This window comes from Solea senegalensis, linkage group LG18, assembly GCF_019176455.1.
Source record: "Solea senegalensis isolate Sse05_10M linkage group LG18, IFAPA_SoseM_1, whole genome shotgun sequence".
NCBI lineage: Eukaryota > Metazoa > Chordata > Actinopteri > Pleuronectiformes > Soleidae > Solea > Solea senegalensis.
In genome coordinates, this window is record NC_058041.1 from 839,003 (window position 1) to 858,246 (window position 19,244).

Genomic DNA, 19,244 nt, shown 5'->3' on the forward strand with positions numbered 1-19,244 from the left:
GATTGATGTCTGGCTCCCCTTGTGGCTAACGTAAAATCGGAACCATTTTTGCCCAATAAATGATTATCTCGAAAACGTTTTTTAACCAAAAATCCTCTCATTGCGAGTGATTTTTATCGCAATGTTCAATCATATCGTGTATTGTCAGTTCCTTAGGTTAAGGTCACCTTGTGCTGTCATCGTCTGGAAGCAGCAGCAGCCGGAGGCGAGTGTCGTCTTTCAAAGCCGCGTTTGACTCCACTCTTTGTCCATTGTCTGGTCTGTGGAGAGAGGCCAAGACCTGTGATGTTAGTGTACGTTTGACTGAGGAGGAAACGGAATCAAAGAAAAGGGCGGATTAATGTCAGTGAGGCATTTTCAGTCGTATCAGGATGAGGCGACATGAAGGAGAAGCAAATTACAGGAAGACAAAACCAGAAAGTTGGCAAAATCCAGAGTTCTTGTGTGTACAAGAAGAGGGAGGAGGAGAAGGAGGAGGAGGAAGAAGAAGGTGGGAGGTCTGCGATCCCAACAAAGACGAGCTGACCAGGTGAACTGAACCCGAGTCAACGGCACTGGTCATGACCACAGCTCCATGACGACAGCTGCGAGACAGGGGCAGACCGAGTGAGGAGACGTTCAGGGACGCAGGATGGTGAGGTGTTGGAATCGTTCAGAAAACCTTGTGGAGGAAGCGCAGTGCACGGTAAGCTGAGGACTTTTAATCCGTACGTGTCAGGGGTCACAATTAATGCATTTTGCAAATCCAGACACATTTTGTAGAAGGAAATAGAAGAACAGTTTCCACAAGGTGGACATTTATTCCAGAAAAACAAGTGGAGACTTGTGTGGTCTACCAAGATCTCTGGTACTTTTCAGAGGTCGTCTAACCCGTTCTTCTTGTTGTTGTGGTATGACCTCTTCAGGATGGGGCTCCGGCTGCAGCCCCCCGGTCCCATTTCCCTCACAAAGCAGTCTGGGTTAGCCTTGCAGCCTCTCTGCTCCTGCTCGTCATCACCCTGGGTTTGACGGGGAAGCTCGGGCTGTCGCAACTTCACGCTCAGGTCAGCGCACCTTCTACTCCGACATAAACCCTTTTAAGGTCCATTCTTACTCCGCGTACTACGCAAAAACTGAGCCTTTCGTCCATTAGGAACAAAATTGATCAATACCACCAGAAATCGTGGGGGCAGTACAGAGTTACGCTAGACAGAACCACGTAAAACAAAAAATGGAGTATAAATGAGCCTTTTTATGGATATTGGAAACAATATTCAGACAAAGTGTTTCCTTAGTCTTCACAGATTGTGAGAATCTCAGCTCCGGATCAGAGTTCTGGAGTGCTCATCAACCAATCGGCAGTCGTGGACGCACAGAAGCACCTGGTGACCTTCACCGTGACCTCGCTGGCGAATCAGACGTCTACGGTGCTGTTTGACATCAAACATGTACGTACAGCTGCTTTAGCTTGTTGATATGTGAGATAATGGAGTGGCTGATGATCAGGATGATGATGATGATGATGATGATGATGATGTGTCGCAGGGTTTGATATGTTACAAACCCGTGGAGCAGAGCAGCTGCTTCCTGCGAAAGATGGAACAGCCTGACTTTGACAACGTGCAGTCCTTCCTTCAAGACCAGACACATCAGGTACATTTTTTTTTTTTAATCATTTATCATTTTATTATATCTAACTACTATCAATTCTTCGACAAAAACTGAAAGTTGGGTTTGTTTTCGAGTTCCTTTATAGGTTAAGTATGTTTGTATTTGTCTAAAAGTGCTAAAAATAAACATTAGTTGGTTTTTGTAGCTGACATTTTCTGGTATCTCGCATCCTTTCTAGTGCATTAAGGACACTGTAGTTCATCGACATGCCTGTGGAGGAGTTCTCCATTTATTGCAAATCTGCAGTCTCACCATTAGATGTCGCCAATTCTTACACAAAGGTCCTTTAAGTGTATGATATTATACGATATTATTGTCCGTCTGTTTTGGGTTCACCGCTCAAGAGTCGAAGGACATTCTCCAGGGATCGACGACAGAGAACCTTCTAACCTCCGGACATTTCTTGTTCCCGCAAACTCCCTGGTCAAATTTCTGGATTACCTTAAAGTTAATCTGTGTATGAACACAAAAGGAAAAGTTCTCTAATAATAATTTGCGATTGTCCTTATGTCAATCCTCGCCTGGATGTTCCTGAGATTCTCCTTGCATTAATGGCACCAAAAGGTATATCACGCAAGTCCAGAGGTTCCGACATAAAACCTGAATTGAGTTAATATTCCTGATTTATTTTGTTGGGCGCAAAAGTGTCATTTTTCATTGATAAAATCACTTATTCACTTGTACGTGGAAGTTTGACCATAGGTTTGGCTAAGTTATTGACACATCGCGTCATTATTATCCATTATATAGCTTACTTTTAGGTCACAACCTGCTGGGTTTCATACGTTCATTGATTGATTCCAAACAAAGGGACAGGTGAGGCGTGCAGGGCCTTGAAGAACCCTATGGCCTCCTTGTGTCGCTGAATTCCTCAGCACATCTGATCCCTCAGAAACCCCTCGGCCCGGGATCTTCTTACAGGAGGCTACGGCAGCGAGCCTGGAGCCCTGAGGCGCAACACAAAGGCCACTTTGTGTGTGTGATTTTTTTTTAAAGACTTTTAAAGACTCAAATTGGATGAAGATACGGTCACAGATGCAGAGGTTTGTCAGGGAAGAGTTGTGTGTATGTGCCTGGATTTCTGACGTTGATATCCACACATTTAAATTCTCCATCAGACCCAATTTGAATTTAGGTTCATGGTTTTTGATCGTGCTAGAAATGCTTGGTCATCGTTTTTGATTCTAATGTACAGTACAGTACAGTGTGTGGGAACTAGTGCCATCCAGTGGTGAGACAGCAGATTGCAACAACTGGAGGAGCGTGACAGGAGACATTAGCCTTGGTTCTTCGCGCTGACGCAGAAATATTGGCAGCACAAGATGGCTGCCTCAATAAAGCAAGGCCCTAGAGTAAAGTACAATTAAAAGGCTACAAGTGACCTTGTCCCGATATTGTGCTAGTACAGAACGAACTGGGCGACTACTATTACTAGTGCTAACCCACCTTCTCAAACCAACCCCTGCTTGAGTGAGACGTTTTAAGCTGGTGAAAGACCTTGTTTTTAGTTTCAACAAGGAAATTAAGAGTCAGGATTCCGTTTCCAATTCCACACATCAGAAGCTTCAGTCCTGAGCAGTTGTGTGATTCCGTCTGTTGGTGTCATGTATCTCACGCTGCTCCTCGGTTTTCAGACCCTGCTGTTTCAAATCAAAGTCATTTAATCTGCAAAGGGTGAGACAAACGAGAGAAAGGACGGGTTTGTCTGTGTGCGCGTGTGTGTGTCTGTGTGCGTGTGTTCAGGGCACAATGGTCTTTCTGACCGATTACGTGCAGCCTTTGTGCGACCACCTTAACCTCAACAGCTTGGGTTTCCTCCTCAAACATGATCTGCACTGCTTTCACTCACGTGCGTCTACATTTCCTCATCATACGGTCACGACTAGAGGTTAGTCCGATTAACCGGTAATCGATAATTTATCCATCCATCCGTCTTCTACTGCTTATCCGAGGTTGGGTTGTGGGGGGAGCAGCTTGAGCGGAGAAGCCAAGGCTGACTTCCGTCTCCACGGCCAATTCATCCCAGCTCTTCCGGGGGAATCCCGAGGCGTTTCCAGACCAGCCAAGAGACATAGACTCTCTGGCAGGTCCCGGGTCTTCCCTGGGACGTGCCCTGGAACACCTCACCAGGGAGGCGTCCAGGAGGCATCCGGCTCCTCTTGATGAGAACTTATCCAAAAGTTTCAGGGACGCACAATAATATCAGTGTCCGACGATATTGGCTTTAACGTGTAATATCGGAAATCGGCAAACGCGCACATATCCCTCGATATGACTGATGTCTATAGCTGCGACCTCCTTGGCGTCCATGCTTCTGTTTTGTTGACGTTCTTTGACCCTGTCTTCAGCAGAGTCACGTCCAACTGTCCTGGAATGAGACCCAGCGGAGGACAGAGTTCCTGGGGGTGCTGGCAAACAGTCAGGTGGACCCGTCCGCACTGGACGAGCCTCTGAAGGACCTGTGCCAGGACAGGTCTGTCCACTGGACCACGAGGTCCGACGGTGAGGACGGTCAAAAAAACTGTGAATTAGTGTTGATGCACGATGAGCAAAAAAGACTGATGATCTAATCTTAACTAACTCTAACTACACCCGTTTAACCACTTCTTAACTAGGGTTGCAAAGGGGTGGAAAATACCAGGTACATTTCCAGAAACTTTCAATAGGAATTACAGAGAATAAACTTAATTTAAAGAAACTTGTGTCATATACAAATATAAACTTCTCATGCAATAAGCAGTAAATCCTTGTATTTCAAATGTTATACAGAGCTATATAAAGTGATATATTATTTTTACATAAGTTGAGTTCAGTTTTCAGAGTCTGTGCAGGAGCAAAGTGTCTGAGACTGAAACTCGAGCCTCATCTAAGAAGAACACTGACCTTTTACACTGAGGCTGAGAACACATTCACTACACGGCCCACTTATATCGAGCTGATGCAAAGAAGGACGAATATATATATATACAGACATATATATATATATATATATACACACACATATATATATATATATATATATATATATATATATATATATATATATACACAGTATATACACAAAAAACATACTTACCAGGGGATTTTTACACAACAGGGTCACTAAAAAGGTAGCCTGTAGTCTGGATTATTACATGAATATAATTTTTTTTTTTTTTAATGAACAAAAGAAGAAAATTTGACTTCTATTGCAGCTAATATTTTACTTTTTTAAATTAACATTAACGGTCATTTTTCTCTGGAACTGTCACAGTTGTTCAATTTAATCCAGTTTGGCTTTAAGACACTGGGACATTCTCCTGTCTGTGCTCTGTATCGAAAACAAACACTTTTAATTTGAAATGGTGTGCAGTAGTTCTCAAGAAAGATAAGATTTTAAGCTCAAATCTCCAATTTTTCACTAGACCGGCCCATACCTGATCAGACTAGACGTTCATTGGCCCCCAGTTCATTTGATTTTGAGGCCCCTGCATTAAATGGTTTTATTTGATAAAAATTAACTAAATATATGAGACAAATACATCAGCATGAATCATCGGCCGTAGAAAAACCCACATAAGTCGTCATATGTGTGTTTCAGGTCCCGGTAAACAGAGGTTGGTCTACTTCTGCATCGACATCTGTTTCCCCAGCAACATCTGCGTGTCCGTCTGTTTCTACTACCTGCCTGAGTGATTCTCATCGTCCCGGCGAAAGATCGCAGAAAAGATTTTTAGCTGGGCCTCCACCAGAATAAATAAAACAAAAAAAGAAAACAAGAGAACAAAAGCGAGCTTTGAGCGTTTCCTCTGTGCCACACAGACGCCAGTAAAACCAGCCAAGTCCATTTCTGAGAGAGAGACGCCGCGGAGACAGACTGTCACTGTAATCGCCAAACTCCCGTCGTCACTGCCTTCATGTGTTCATTCATTCATGTGTAACTCCCTCTCTGGAGCCACACTTCACTTTAGACATTACAGACATGTCATTTCCTGTAACAAAACTCCTGCAGTGTAATTATGTACGTGTAGTTCTTCTCGTCACCGTGACTGTTTTTGACCGGTCCAATAAAAGACTGTTGGAGTTCTTTTCTGACCCATTTTTCCTTCATTTTTGACAGAATTTAAAAATGTCACTGTAGTGAAAGTCTTCATTATTATTTACAAGGGCTGGACATCAAAGTTCAATACTTTTGTGGGATTCAATTTCCATTTTATCAATTAACATCGCAAATTTGATAGTTCCTAAAGCGATATCTAACCGCGAGCGTAACTGGGGCTGCAACTAACTATTAATCGAGTACTTGTTTAGTACATAAAGGTGATGACTTAATGACTTAATTTGTTGAATTCATGCAATTTTTGATTATTTTATTGATTATTTTCATAATCGATTAGTTGGCTGGTCCATAAAATGTCAGAAAACGTTCATACCCCAAAAACTCGGAATTATCATGTTTCTTTGCTCTATGGAGCAAAGAAACCAGAAAGTATTCCCATTTAAGAAGCTGAAAAATCAGAAAACTTGCTTTAATTAATTAAAAATAACACTTGATTACTTATGACTGGCTATCTTGAGGCTTGCAAGAAGTTAAGGGAAAAACAGTGTTTGTGTGATGAATTAAAGTTTGTAGAGAAGATTTTAAGAGAACGGAATAAATACGAGAGTGGAAAGTTGCTGCGTGTTTGACTGCAAGAAGACGACTTAGTCAGGTAAAACTAAAGAACTCTACTGTAGTGTATAATTTTTTGTTGTTAAAACAGATTAAATAAAATCAGTATCATTAAGGAATCAGTGGGTATCAAAAGTCCATATATTGATACTAAAACCACATCGGAAACTCTTACTAATCTATGAGAATTCATTTAAAAAAAAAGAAAAAGACTTAAAACTTGACTTTAAATAAAGAGAATTTAAGTGTATTTTTACATATACAGAACACATGAGGCATCAATCAATTCCATGACAAACCTGAACATAGAGATCAATGTGGTCCTTATTAGAGGTCGACCGATCAATAGGTTGGGCTGATATTTGCGATTTCTTTTTAATAATTGGCCGAGTCACTAAAACTCAAAAATATAACATATGGGTCAAAAATCACTTATTGGCCCCAGAAAGACCCACATCGGTCCACCTCAAGTCCTTAAAATCAACATGATAAACATGGTTTAGGGTTTGGTAGACAAACCTGTGAGGTAACAGATAAAAACCACCATGTATGTTATTAATAAAAGTCTGTAATTGAGTACTTACAGTTCTCATCAGGCAGGAGGAAACATCACTGTGTTCAAATCAGAGCCTCCACTTTTATCATGAGGATCAAAAATTGTCCAGTCCTGACAGAAAAGTTCTTACTCCATGTCCTGAAGTCAAATGTCTCTTCATCTTCAGCCCAGGACGCTGTCATTGAAGGCCAAACACACCACGGCCTTCTGGTGGCCGCTGTATTCCCGCTTAATCTCCCCGGTTTCCACGCACCACAGACGAGCCAGATTATCAGAAGAAGCTGAGGATTAAAAAAACAATAAAAAGGAAAATCACAACCTTAGAGTCCCTACAAGACAAATGTTATGTTCCTGATTCTGGGGTTCCTGTGGTACTGCTCTGATTTTATTCCTAATCTGACTATGACATCACGCTGCAAGTGTTACCGACCGGTGACGATGTACTGTGAGTCTCCGGAGAAAGCGCAGTCCCACATCCAGCCCCTGGACGTCTCGCCGGGATTGTTGCTCTTGATGCTGAGCTCGGTCATGAGCGAGAAGTTGGACGTTCTCCAGATCTTACAGGTCTGATCTGCCGAGCAGGTGGCCAACAGTCTGGAGACACAACCATCAGTGTCAGTATTTTCAATAAAAATAATGTATAAACTTTATATTAAATACACGAAAAACAGGTCTTTAAACCCCAAAAATGTGTGACTTATTATTATTTATCAAGTCTCTGAGCACAAATATATGTAATTTCTAATAAATGGCCGATTAATAAATACTAACAATGATTAACTAAATAGCAATGATCTGTCCGGTTAATTGAGACCCTAGATAAGGAACCAGTTTTATGTAACAATTGATTGATTAATTGATAACAAATGAAAAGTAAAACATATATGTTTTATAGTTAAAAAGTGTCGTTTTTTTAACTATTTATTTTACACTTTTTAACTAAATTTCATTTATTTATCTCACAAGCAAAGTAATCGGTCAGAAAGCTATTAGTCATGAATAGTCAAGTATTCTCAATCACTTTATCCAGAATAAGCAATTATTTATTATTTTTCCATAATTGATTAGTTGTTTGGTCTATAAAATGTCAGAGAACGTTAATCTGATTATCCAAAAAACTAAAAAACGATCATGTTCTCAAATGTCTTGTTTTGTCTACAGACCAAAAACTATTCAGTTTTAATGATTTCTTTGTTCTATGGAGCAAAGAAACCAAATGATGAAAAGATTCACATTTAAGAAGCTGAAAACAGGTTTCATTATTAAAAACCAAACAATCGATTATCGACCGTGTACACAGTTAAGGCAGATGTAGTTTTGTAGACTCACGTTGAATCCGGGCTGAACTTGCAGCGGAGAGAATAACGTTTGTGTGCTGGGATCTTAGTTTTGGGAATGAGCTGAGTCACTTCGTCTCCGAGGCCTCCGGCGAGGTTCCACACGTAACAGTTTCCCTGGTGAAGGAGGACAAACAAACGAACGCTTTTTAGTTTAGTTGTAGAATTTACTTTGAACCCCCCGGTGGTATCTGGTACTGACTGTGTACTGACTGTGTACTGACTGTGTACTGACTGTGTACTGACTGTGTACTGACCGAGCTGTTGACCGCAGCCATGTAACTGGCATCCGGGTCGATGTGAACCGCGTTGATGGAGACCTCCGGCTCCGGGATCAGCTGCTCATTGTGGTCGGTCTTGAGATCCCAGATGTGGATCACTCCACTCTGGTCTCCTACGATCAGCTCTGCCTGTAAAAAAAATAATGGACCAATAATCAAAGTTTCTGGGCCATTTTTAACGCGGTTTATCTCTGACCTTTCATCAGCAGTTGTCAAACTACACAAGGTAAAGTTTATGAAGCAGTATTAAAGGGATAGTTCAGGTTATTACATGTAGTCCGCAACAACAAGAGATTCACCCTGGAATATTGAGACTCACAACCACAAGGGACATAAGGGAAAACTGATTTTAGCCACAAAAAAAAGACTCACCTAATAAACTATTAGCCTGCTTAAGCCTATGGTATCTCTAGAATATGTTAAGGGTTTTTTTCTTTACCAAATGGAAACTCCAGCTTTTGTCACTCTGTAAACCACTTACTCTCCCACACCAAAGACCACAGAGAAAATCAGCAATTTTACGTCCCAGCACAAAGGAGTTGTTGATCCACTGTTGCCTCCACCAGTGAGTCCAAATGTGTTCTTTTGTGACTTTAGTGTTTGAAATCTTTTGTTCAGAGTTACCTCAGTGACACAAACTGACCACACGAGGCAGCAGTAGACCAGCAGCTGCCGTGTCCACCTGAGCTAAAATCAATGATATTCTCTATGGGATTTGGTGCAGAGGTTTTTGCAAACTTCCACTTCAAGTTGGAAATAAGACTAAGATTTTGTAGACTTAAGCAGGTGCAGATTTCGTGAAAAAGTGAGCATTTAGTTAAGTAGCTAAAATCAAACCATGTTTCCAGTGGCAGTGACTGGTTTACCTGGTTCGGATGCAGACACACACAGTTGATGGGAGCATTGACTTGAAAAATCCTCTGACACTGCAGATTTCTTGACCTGCAGAAGTAGCGGGTATACATTAGATTAAAAAAAACATCTTAAGTTTGTTAATCACAGAGTATAAGAGTATTTTCCTCTAAGTGTCCTCAGGTTCCTCAGGTACCTCAGGTCCCATATGCGAGCCATGCAGTCCTCTCCACCCGTGTACATCCAGCGTCCGTCCTCATGAAAGCCCACTGACGTGATGTTCTTGCTGACTCCGTCGTAGTTGATGACTGGGTTTGGGTTGTTGGAGTTCAGGTCGTACATGCGGATGTGCTGGTAACCTAAGAAAACAGTAAAAGTATGAATTTACTGTGAAATATAGCGGTTTATTAAAATCCAGCTTATTGTTGTGTGCCATGAGTGACACATGTATGTTTTTGTGGAGGTAAAAGATTGACCAACCTGCAGCTGCAATCATGCTCCTGTCTGGTGTGACCTCGAGGGAATTTACTTGCTGGAGACAAATGTTTAGGAAGTTATTCTATAACATTTAGCAGCACACTTACATGTTTTAGTGTTTTTTAAATTATAAGTGTTATTACTTTTCAACACCATCTTCATGATGTAGCACAAACAAAGCTAAATTATGAATAGAATAGATGTACTTTATTAATACCAAACAGTCAAATTAGAGTGTAGCAGCAGCAAGACAGAAAATATACATAAAAATGTGCATAAATAAAAATACAACTGCAGAAAGTAAAGATTAAATTAAAGGAAAAATAAAAATAAAGAATGTTCCGGGAACCAGAAATTGTAGTTTAGGGCAGCTGTGGCTTTGGGTGGTGGTCTAATAAAATTGTTAATTACTGTACTTTTTAAAATAATATGCAATAAGTTAAGGTGCTTCATGTATCAAACACGTATATATTAAAAATACAGTTAAGTGTTACAGAAATGGCTGGAAAATAACATTTTCAACAATAAAAAATTGCACTTTTCCGGATTATTAATGACAAATTATTGGTTTGTCATTAAGGATTTCTCAATTTCATTGGGCCCCGAATGGATCGCCACATAGAAAGACTGGGAAACAGTGTAGTGAAGGATACAGAGTCCTGGTGCTGGACGGTCCTGGTGCAGATGCCGCTGTGGGCCTGCCAGAAACGGACCGTGTGGTCGTAACCGGCCGTGGCCAGAATGACCGGGTCGCTGCCCACAGTTCCCTGGTTCACGTTCATGTTTGACCGGGGACTGAGTGAGGACACGCAGCAGAGTTTATATAAAAACACAACAGGTTCAATCTGAACAGCACATATTGATGCTAACATTAGCAGAAGAGCAGAAGTACAAACAGGCGCCGTGTCATTAAAATTAACGCAAACACAAACTGCGACAGTGACGTAACTCCACCGTCAAAAAACATTTAGGACAGATTCAAACATAGAAAAAAAAGGAGAAAGTTACACACAATTACCTTCAAATGCTGTACAGTGTTGTTGACTGCAAACTATGTACGTCCCGGGAACTTGTCCCCGAGCAACACACACCCAGGTTTCAAAGGTTCCGCGGTCTCTAACAGTGTAATGGCGCCATCTAGTGGCGTGCTTTCATCATAGCAACACAAACAGAAGTGTACATAAACGTTTTTAAACGTACATATACATATAAATCAACCAAAGGAAATCTCTCTCTATATATGTTATTTTAGAGTATGTTTTAAGTGTAATTGCTTATTAAATGTATATATTTTTTTGTAGGCATTATTAGTAAAGCTCTTAATTGAACACTAATAAATCAATGGAAATACAATGTGCCCATTTAAATGTATCAATACAGTAATTGTACCTATTAGTACCATCTCTTGAAATTAAAAATATACATAAATGACAAAAAACAAACCAGTTTTTACTTCATTTTTGAGAATGTTTTCATAATTGATATCAGGCAGAATCGTGATAAACCCATAGCTTGTATGAAAAAATGTTTATTTGTATTTATTGCTTTGCTTGTACTGTAATCTGCTGCCTCCCATTTGTCACCTGTAAATAAATTGCCCTTCTTGGGATCAATAAAATTGTCCAAATATGAATAAATGTCAAAAGTTTCACTTTAAATTGACATAAATAACAGTTTTATTTAACAAATGATTTTATTTGACAGATTTGAATAGTACATTAATAAATAAATAAATAATGTAGTGTCTACAAAACACAAGCAACATACGGCATCCCAACATTACCAAACAGTAGAGAACTAAAATGGCTACATGTGTTTTGTGTGTGTGTGTATCAAAGACGTAACAGGGCAGTCATGTGCTGCTTCAACTCTCCAGGGTCGGCCAGCGAGCAGGCGACCACCACCCCTTTAATCCCAGTCCTCATCCGAGGGGACTGCAGGATCTGCAACATATTGAGGGGCATTTTGTTTGTTTGTTGTGTTTTAAATTTGTTTTGAAGACTAAGAAGAGAAGCTGCTGCTGCAGTACCTACTTTGACATAGATTTTGCATCTCTCTAAGAGAAATTTCCACTTCATGGCGGTGCGCTCGTCGTCAGTCAGACTGGCGAACTGGTCCGTCTGTGACAGACGCAGAAAGGTTGGAGTTGGTGAGATCAGTAAACAGTAAGTGTTTCTCCTCATTCTGTCCTGATCAGTGTATTTGTGTGTATTAGTGTAAGGTGGTACTGACTGTGCAGCCCAGAGTCGTCTCTGCCACAGGACTTCTGAGGCTGCAGGTGGACAGCGTGCCCGTGTGGTCGGTGAAATCCACCAGCAGGTCAAACCCTGTGGTGGCCGTCAGAACCTGATCTCTCCCCGAACACAGCTGGTTGGTGCAGCTCTGAGCATCTTCACTCACCTGGAACTTACACCTGGAGCTGAGACAGAGGACAAAAAGATTATTATTATTTTAAATCCTGCGTTCACACTAGTCCACACGTGTGTGTGAATTCACCAGCGAGTCCTGATGACTTTTGACACAGAAGAGTCCAGGTCCAGTTTGGAGATGAAGCTGTAGGTGATGCCAAAGAAAGCGTCAGGACTTTCCTGGGCCTTCTGCTTCAGCTGACTCACTGTGTACACATCAATGATGGAGTCCACTGCACAGACACAAGCAGAACCACATCAGAACCATGACATCATCTATGACCGCGTCATCCAAGACTGAGATCAACACTTTAAATGTTTGCCGAGTCATATTATCTTGTTTATTTTGGACAAATTTCTCAACCCATGGCCAAGTGAAAGAGAATTGAGCTTGTGACTGGAGGGTCACCAGTTCAAATCCCATGACAATTCAAGGGTTGGGTACCTCTGAGCAACGTACCCAAACCCCCATTGCTTCCCAGGCATAGATAAGTGTTGCCCAGTTTGTGTGTTCACTACAAAAACTGGTCACTATTGCTAATTGGTGTTTGTGTGTGCAATTTAAACTAATTCTATTGTAAAATTCCATATTTTCTACTAAAATGACGTCCAGACCAAAGGCAAATCTTAACAAAGAATGTCTCAAATACATGGAGTGTCATTAAAAAAAAAGAAAAAAAAAGGCTTAAACATTAACTAATCTGCTGCCCTCACATCATCATGATTTCACAGCTCAAAATATAATCTGTTGCATAATCTCCTTTGAACCCGTTTAATTGTTAGATATTTACATTTAATCAGAGTAAAGTTTAAAAGTAGGAAAAAAAGGAGGACAAATCCATGTGTATATCTCAGCAACATCTTAACATAACAGGATGAATTTTGTCACGTTTATGTAAGATGGTAACGATAAGCAGGTAAAGTTTTATAAAAAATTGAAGCTCAGTTTTTATATATATAGCGTGTGCACACGTGTTCATTTCTTTTCCGTCCTCAACGTCCAATAATGTAATAAAAATAAAAAATCCATCACGGACGCCTGACGGCACGAGACCAGGGGAGTTCTCGGCTGAAACCCACCAGGCACATCCTCTGTTTTTTCATCTTGATCCAGCCCTCCAGACTCTGACACTTCCTTGGCGTAGCTGAACAGCAGACTGGCCTCCCTCGTGTCTGAGAACAGATCCATGATTGACTGTGACATTTTTCTCTCACTGAAACGGCTCCTCCTGCAGCACAGCGGGAAGAGTCCGTCTCGTTTTTCCCCCCCTTACACGGTTCACTAAGAGCTGGCTGGCTTCATTCCCACACCAGTGCTTCTGATTAATTGTACAATAAACAGATTGTATCCCCAATCTCCTTGTTTCTTTGTGACGTCTTACCGGGATTGACAGTGATAATGGTTTTCGAGTTAACGCTCGCCGCCATGCCGCTGCGAAACCTGTCAAAGCTGATCTTGACGTCGGCGACAAAGAGCACTTTGAGTGAAGAGGAGAAGTCAAAACAAAAAGGAAGTTATCATCAACATGAGCACACATCTCACATCTCCTCAGTACAGTGTGTTAATCGGACGTGACAGGCATGGAAAAACAGCTCAATACAGATTCCCTTTTTGTGGCAGCGAACGAGCAGCAGACATTGACCTACCCGTCTCCTTGGGTATCCATGTTTGAGCAAACTGAATGGCTTCTCTGTCCCAGCTGGAATGAAGCAGAGGCCACAGAGTCACACACAAGTGAAAATCAAACACACGTGCAGATCAGGGGGGTGAAAGTAAATCTACACCGAGTTGAACCGCGTGGCCGGAGAGATGGAACATGGCACAGAGGCACGAGAAGGTAATAAATAAAAAATATTCCCTTGATTTTTCCCCCAAAGTGACTAAATGGCCGTGACGCACCACACGAGAGGGAAGGAGGGGACGGAGTCATCAAAGAGCTTCACTTCCAGCCTCTGGCCTTGGCGTCCATCTGAAGTGGTGAAAAGTTTCGGATCCCCAACCTGTAAAAAGTAAACACGCATCATCTAGAGGTCAATCTTTTCTTCATGTGACAAAAAAGGAAAGATAGTTGATTGAGTAGAAGAGAAGAGAATTTTTATATATGTTGGTTTTACACCTGTATAAAGGGGAAACTTTCAATAAAATCTAGTGTCAAAAGGTCCAGTGTGTAACATTTAGGAAAGATTACTAGCAGAAATGAATTCTACTACCCTTAAATATGTTGGTATTGGTGTATAATCACTGTTGTTTATGTTTCTAGACAACAGCCTCACAAATAACTGCTCCTTCCACATATACAGTACCTGATGCATAAACGAACAAAAGAAGAGTTAAAAAGATCCTTTCTGGTATGCAAAGGCCAACATAGTTCCATGAGCGTCACACTTGAGAAAGGGAGGGTTAAGCTGAGACATTCTCCGTTTGTTTCAAACTGAATTCTCACCATTAAATGTCACAAATACCGTTATTTTCAATGGAGAAGCACAAACAAGAACCACATCCTTGAAAAGCACTGAGAAGAAAGTATCTTCTCTTATTTTCCAGCTTCTTAAATGTGAATATGTTCTGGTTCATTGCTCTAAGAATCATTAAAACTGAATATTTTGGTTTGTAGACAATTGTGTTTACCAAATTTTCCTTTGGTTTTATTAAAATGATGACTCGATTGTGAAAACAATCGTTAGTTGCAGCCCTACTTTCTGTGCATCTCAAGTGGGTCAAATTGTCAAACTTTAAACTTCAATCATCAAGATGAAGCTCCTGATGAAGAATAAGATTAACACAGACATTGTGATTTCCTTCTTTTTCCGCAAAGATAGTCTTTGAAGGTTCTCAGTCATTCAAGTCCAGTTGCCTACAGCTAAATCCTGAAGAAGAACAATTGTGTCAGTGAAGCTGCATCAACTTCAGTCATCTGAACAACTCCCAGATGCTGCATGAGAATTCTTACACACTGGACTTTTTACATGTCGTGATCTAGCCTCTGTGTGAACCTTTAAGTCACATCCTCAGAGCCTCTGTTGTATGTTGTCGCTCCATTCAAACAGTCAACAGTCTTACCACTGTGTTACCACACAGACCAAACAGTTTCAAAAATCTATGAGGCAATAAGAAGTACTAAGAATAAGCAAATGTACACATTTGCTCAGAATCTAGAGTTATTTTTTTTATCTTATCAGGCTTCCATTCCACAACCCCAGTGACAGTATCCATGACTTTTCCATGACCTACGTCGCTAACTTTTCATCGGAACACTTCTTTTTTAACAACCCTTCCCTCCTTTTGTAATGTTGTTTTAAGCTCAGGAAACTTCAACGGCTTATTTTCCACCAAACTAGAAACACACAGATACAAATTAGAAACCGCTATCTAATGCGATCAATATGTGAGAAATTTTGGAAAGTGCACTCTGGCTCCTTTTATTTTAACATCTTATAATATTATCTGAATTTAATAACGGCATTGCACACATTTCCTGGGAAATGACTCGCAAACATTAATACCATCCCAACAATTTTAAAGACCAGATTGCACCGTGACTGATTCAAAAACAAACACTGAGTTTGGGAGCACACTGTGGCCGCAGATTTTATTCCATTTGGCCCTCGGCTCACATGGTTTTAAAGGAAACACTCACCCTTAAAACACTGTGGTGGAACAGCTATCAAGCATTCATTTCCATTTATTGGCCAAACATGAGACAAAGTTATACGAGGTTTTTGAAAATTTCCTCCATAGCTACGAACCTCGCCAGTCCCTCTGGATCAAAGTACTGGCACCGATTGTTCTTTTTTTTAATCGTGTTTTAGTTTTATAATCACTTACAAAAGTCAGAGAAGAAAAGCACACACAAATCAACAGTGGCTTTCCAATGATACTGGCAGCTGCAATCGACAAATATGTGAATTACCATTAAAATGTAAGAAGACAAGGAATCACAACCAGCACAGACCTGAGGAAAAACTGATTTTAGCCATGTAACAAGCTTATAAAGCTTATAAAATCTACATTTGCTTAAGTCTACAATATATTAGGTTCACCACGTTATCTTGCTGTTAGACAAACTTTTCCGACTGGAAACTGTAGTTTGGAAACCACTTTTCCTACCACACCTAAGTCCATTGAGAAAATGAGTGATTTTACGTCACAGCACACAGGAGTTGTTGATCCACTGCTGCTTCATTTAGTCATTTCAGATGAGTCACTGAGTGACTTCAGTATTTGGAATCCTTCATTTAAATAATCCCAGTGACACAAACTGACCAAATGAGGCAGCAGCAGACCAGCAGTGTCCACTGTGTCCACTTGAGCTAAAATCGATGATTTACTCCATGGACTTTGGTGCAGGTTACAACAGTAAGTTTCCAGTCAATAAACACCATATTACAATGAGATAAAGCAGCACAATATATTCTCCCAATATCGTAGACAAAGGCAGGTGTAGATTTCATAACATGAGTCTTTTGTTAAGCAGCTAAAATCTGTTTCTCCTTATGGCTGACAGTCATTTTCTCAGTGAATGAATGGTCAGAGTGAAAATCTCTAAAAGTGAATTTCTGTAAGACTTTGTTGTGTCCTACCGATTTCACCGCAGCCAGGATATTTATCACCGCGCCGTCCAGCTGCTGCCCGTTGGCCACAACGTCCCCGAGTGAGTAGAAATCTCTGGAGTCCTTCACTGGCAGGTGCATCAGTGGCAGCAGCCTGTCGATGGTGCCCACGTCAGCACACAGACACACCTGGGAATATGTCTCCCTTACCAGAAGCTTGCAGAAGCTGAGACAGCAGACAGTTTGGACACCTTCATCATCAGACATTACAGTACACCCTGACTGATGCGTCACATTTCTAACATCTTTAATGTTTCCCTTATGCTTCCCGACAGTGCCACAGGATGACAATCATGATTAGTTTATTACCTTGGTGTCGTAGGACAGAATTTTTCCCCTTTCTCTGGGTCTTTGTTGGTAACCAAAGGGTTTTCAATGGTGACTGGAAAATAAACAATTCAGCTTCAAAGAATCACCTCACAAAAGGTCCATTTATTATAATAAGATGCTGATATTACTCTTGAGACCAAAACCTTTGACTATTTTGTTATTTTATTAATTATTGATGCTGAAAATAAGAAAAGTCCTGTTGTAAATAAGACACAGGGCAAAGCAGAACATGATCAGCTGGGACATACAGATTCAAATATACTTAAAATTTCTCTTTCCAAGGCATATGGGAACTTCAACAGCGTCTTCCTCACCACAATCTCCGACATTGAAGCTGTTGGAGAGGCCGTTGACGTAACTGTCGCTTCCCCAGGCTGTCACATTGACAAAGAAGTCGGGCGAGTCCTTGACAGTGAAGCCAAAAGTGAATCTTTCTGCACCAAATTCTGAAAATTCAGACACACACGACAGCTTCAGTTAGTGTCACATTTCACTGGAAGAAAGGGGAGACAGAGAAAAGCTCAAAAAAGTGTGAATATTTACTCATCTAACCAAAAGAGGGGGCTGGTGTGCAAGACACCGAGGTGCAGTGGTGCTAGCAAAAAAACCAGCTTAGGTGCACTAATGTAAAATATGTATGTAATAATAATAATTAAAGAAATACCAACTTTTTCTGTCAGGGAAGCTTTTTACATCACTTTTCCCGATAATGATCCCTGCTATTTTCTAGAAAAACAAATAAAACAAACAAATGGTAACAACTGTGACAGTTAGACATGTATATAAACAGTTTAATACAACTTTAACACAATATATACACTTATACAACTTTAATATATATATACACTTTAAAATAGAGCTTACAATCATTCTATTACAATATATAGTAATATAACTGTTTTAAATAAGAATGTAAAGACTTAACTTACTTAACATAGCCTCTTTACATATTTTACCTAAGATTCATGACATTTATGTGTTTGTTTGATTTTTATTTTGCTCACAAAGACGGTAAAACACCTACAAATTTAACTAGTGTCTCCTTCCTTTTAATTCTGAGGCAAAAATCAATATCTAATTACCTGACGTTTATCGTGATAATTATTGATATTGACTAATTTGACATAACTGCCCTGCCCCAACAACGTGAATGAGGCATTTGTTGCGGTAATTACAAAAAAACTTGAAATAAATTAAACAAAAAAGGAATTAGCTGTAATTTGTATAATTTATCCATTACATCAGTGTAATAGGGTGTAAATAAACTGAACTCACCAGATGAGAGAAACTGGGATGAAGTTCAGAGATGGCGATGTAGCTTTGAGCAGCCATTTTGATGATTCACAAACAATTTAAATCCCATTCATGGCTCTACAAAATAAAGTAAAACAGGGAGAGTAAACACTTATTCAAACCTGGATATATTTAAGTATTTCCCGTTTTTTATTAATAGTTTTGACCCGAGATTTTAGCTATTAAGGGATAAACGATAGTTAGCTCAGGTGTTAATAAGCTAACATTAGCTAATTAGCCTAACACCATGACTCATTCACTTTTGTTAAACCACAAATTGACAACTTGGAGTGACGGTATTTTACATTTAATTACGTATAAAAAGACTAAAACAACATATTTTCATTGACACATTAGACATTTTGTTGTTTTAATTGAGTGCTTTTCATTTACCTGTTTCTTTTCTCCACCATTTAAATGGGGGAGTGTTCGCGGGCAATGCGAGATTCTCATGTTGCCTTCAAATGCAATCGGAACTCTCAAAACTATTTGTTTTTAAACAACAAAAATAACAAAACCGAAGAATTAAGATGAATTAACCAGTTAAATAAAACAAAACATGAGGGCAAAAAAGAGGGCAAATAAACTTTTCTATGTCGCTTTTTGAAATATTACCTTTTGTGTAAAATGATATTGTGACTGTTTGTTCAAAATATATATTATAATATATTTAGCACAAAATTGTGAAATAAATACTGTGGTGAAAAGAAAAACCTGGCTCTATTCAAGTAAAGTTGGGGGGGAACAAAGCAGCCGCTGTTACCGAAGGGCCACTTCAGTGGAAACAGTTATACACAC

At 40.1% G+C, this 19,244-nt stretch overlaps 3 protein-coding genes across 5 annotated transcripts; 1 reads left to right on the plus strand and 2 right to left on the minus strand.

Annotated features, from left to right (window-relative positions):
* Window positions 1-431: 431 nt before the first annotated feature.
* bricd5 (BRICHOS domain containing 5) lies at window positions 432-5,340 on the plus strand. Of its 3 annotated transcripts, none has more exons than XM_044014314.1 (6): window positions 432-685; window positions 906-1,043; window positions 1,275-1,427; window positions 1,525-1,632; window positions 4,002-4,152; window positions 5,231-5,340. In XM_044014314.1, the coding sequence occupies exons 1-6, from the start codon at window positions 632-634 to the stop codon at window positions 5,323-5,325; spliced, it is 699 nt and encodes a 232-aa protein (XP_043870249.1). In that variant the 5' UTR covers window positions 432-631; the 3' UTR covers window positions 5,326-5,340. The 3 variants fall into 3 exon arrangements, with proteins under 3 accessions (XP_043870249.1, XP_043870248.1, XP_043870251.1); XM_044014313.1 differs by having other exon boundaries at window positions 3,999-4,152; window positions 5,231-5,325; XM_044014316.1 differs by having other exon boundaries at window positions 3,999-4,144; window positions 5,231-5,293.
* A 1,181-nt stretch (window positions 5,341-6,521) lies between these two features.
* On the minus strand, window positions 6,522-10,889 carry mlst8 (MTOR associated protein, LST8 homolog (S. cerevisiae)). The gene is made up of 9 exons (XM_044014311.1): window positions 10,823-10,889; window positions 10,458-10,599; window positions 9,808-9,859; window positions 9,524-9,686; window positions 9,342-9,417; window positions 8,452-8,604; window positions 8,187-8,311; window positions 7,288-7,451; window positions 6,522-7,138 (listed from the first exon to the last, which is right to left on the minus strand). Exons 2-9 carry the CDS (start codon window positions 10,584-10,586, stop codon window positions 7,020-7,022), a joined length of 981 nt encoding a protein of 326 aa, XP_043870246.1. The 5' UTR covers window positions 10,587-10,599; window positions 10,823-10,889; the 3' UTR covers window positions 6,522-7,019.
* Window positions 10,890-11,542: 653 nt separating this feature from the next.
* On the minus strand, window positions 11,543-18,870 carry meiob (meiosis specific with OB-fold). The gene is made up of 14 exons (XM_044014478.1): window positions 18,840-18,870; window positions 18,429-18,524; window positions 17,822-17,879; window positions 17,468-17,599; window positions 17,133-17,205; window positions 16,794-16,989; window positions 14,113-14,213; window positions 13,860-13,912; window positions 13,595-13,690; window positions 13,293-13,385; window positions 12,301-12,445; window positions 12,037-12,223; window positions 11,838-11,924; window positions 11,543-11,747 (listed from the first exon to the last, which is right to left on the minus strand). The coding sequence occupies exons 2-14, from the start codon at window positions 18,483-18,485 to the stop codon at window positions 11,637-11,639; spliced, it is 1,389 nt and encodes a 462-aa protein (XP_043870413.1). The 5' UTR covers window positions 18,486-18,524; window positions 18,840-18,870; the 3' UTR covers window positions 11,543-11,636.
* Between the last annotated feature and the right edge of the window lie 374 nt (window positions 18,871-19,244).

What these genes read in the sequence shown, in the direction of transcription:
- mlst8 (XM_044014311.1), bottom strand. Translation starts at nt 10,586, where the DNA reads ATGAACGTGAACCAGGGAACTGTGGGCAGCGACCCGGTCATTCTGGCC. An exon ending in TGTGTCTGCATCCGAACCAG is followed by an intron (nt 8,605 to 9,341) that starts GTAAACCAGTCA and finishes TTTTTTTTACAG; the next exon opens with GCAGAGCTGATCGTAGGAGA. An exon ending in CTCACAGTACATCGTCACCG is followed by an intron (nt 7,139 to 7,287) that starts GTCGGTAACACT and finishes TTTAATCCTCAG; the next exon opens with CTTCTTCTGATAATCTGGCT.
- meiob (XM_044014478.1), bottom strand. Translation starts at nt 18,485, where the DNA reads ATGGCTGCTCAAAGCTACATCGCCATCTCTGAACTTCATCCCAGTTTC. An exon ending in ATCCCAGTTTCTCTCATCTG is followed by an intron (nt 17,880 to 18,428) that starts GTGAGTTCAGTT and finishes TTGTTTTTCTAG; the next exon opens with AAAATAGCAGGGATCATTAT. An exon ending in AGACGACTCTGGGCTGCACA is followed by an intron (nt 11,925 to 12,036) that starts GTCAGTACCACC and finishes CGTCTGTCACAG; the next exon opens with ACGGACCAGTTCGCCAGTCT.
- bricd5 (XM_044014313.1), top strand. Translation starts at nt 632, where the DNA reads ATGGTGAGGTGTTGGAATCGTTCAGAAAACCTTGTGGAGGAAGCGCAG. An exon ending in TGCTGTTTGACATCAAACAT is followed by an intron (nt 1,428 to 1,524) that starts GTACGTACAGCT and finishes GATGTGTCGCAG; the next exon opens with GGTTTGATATGTTACAAACC. An exon ending in CTGGACCACGAGGTCCGACG is followed by an intron (nt 4,153 to 5,230) that starts GTGAGGACGGTC and finishes TGTGTGTTTCAG; the next exon opens with GTCCCGGTAAACAGAGGTTG.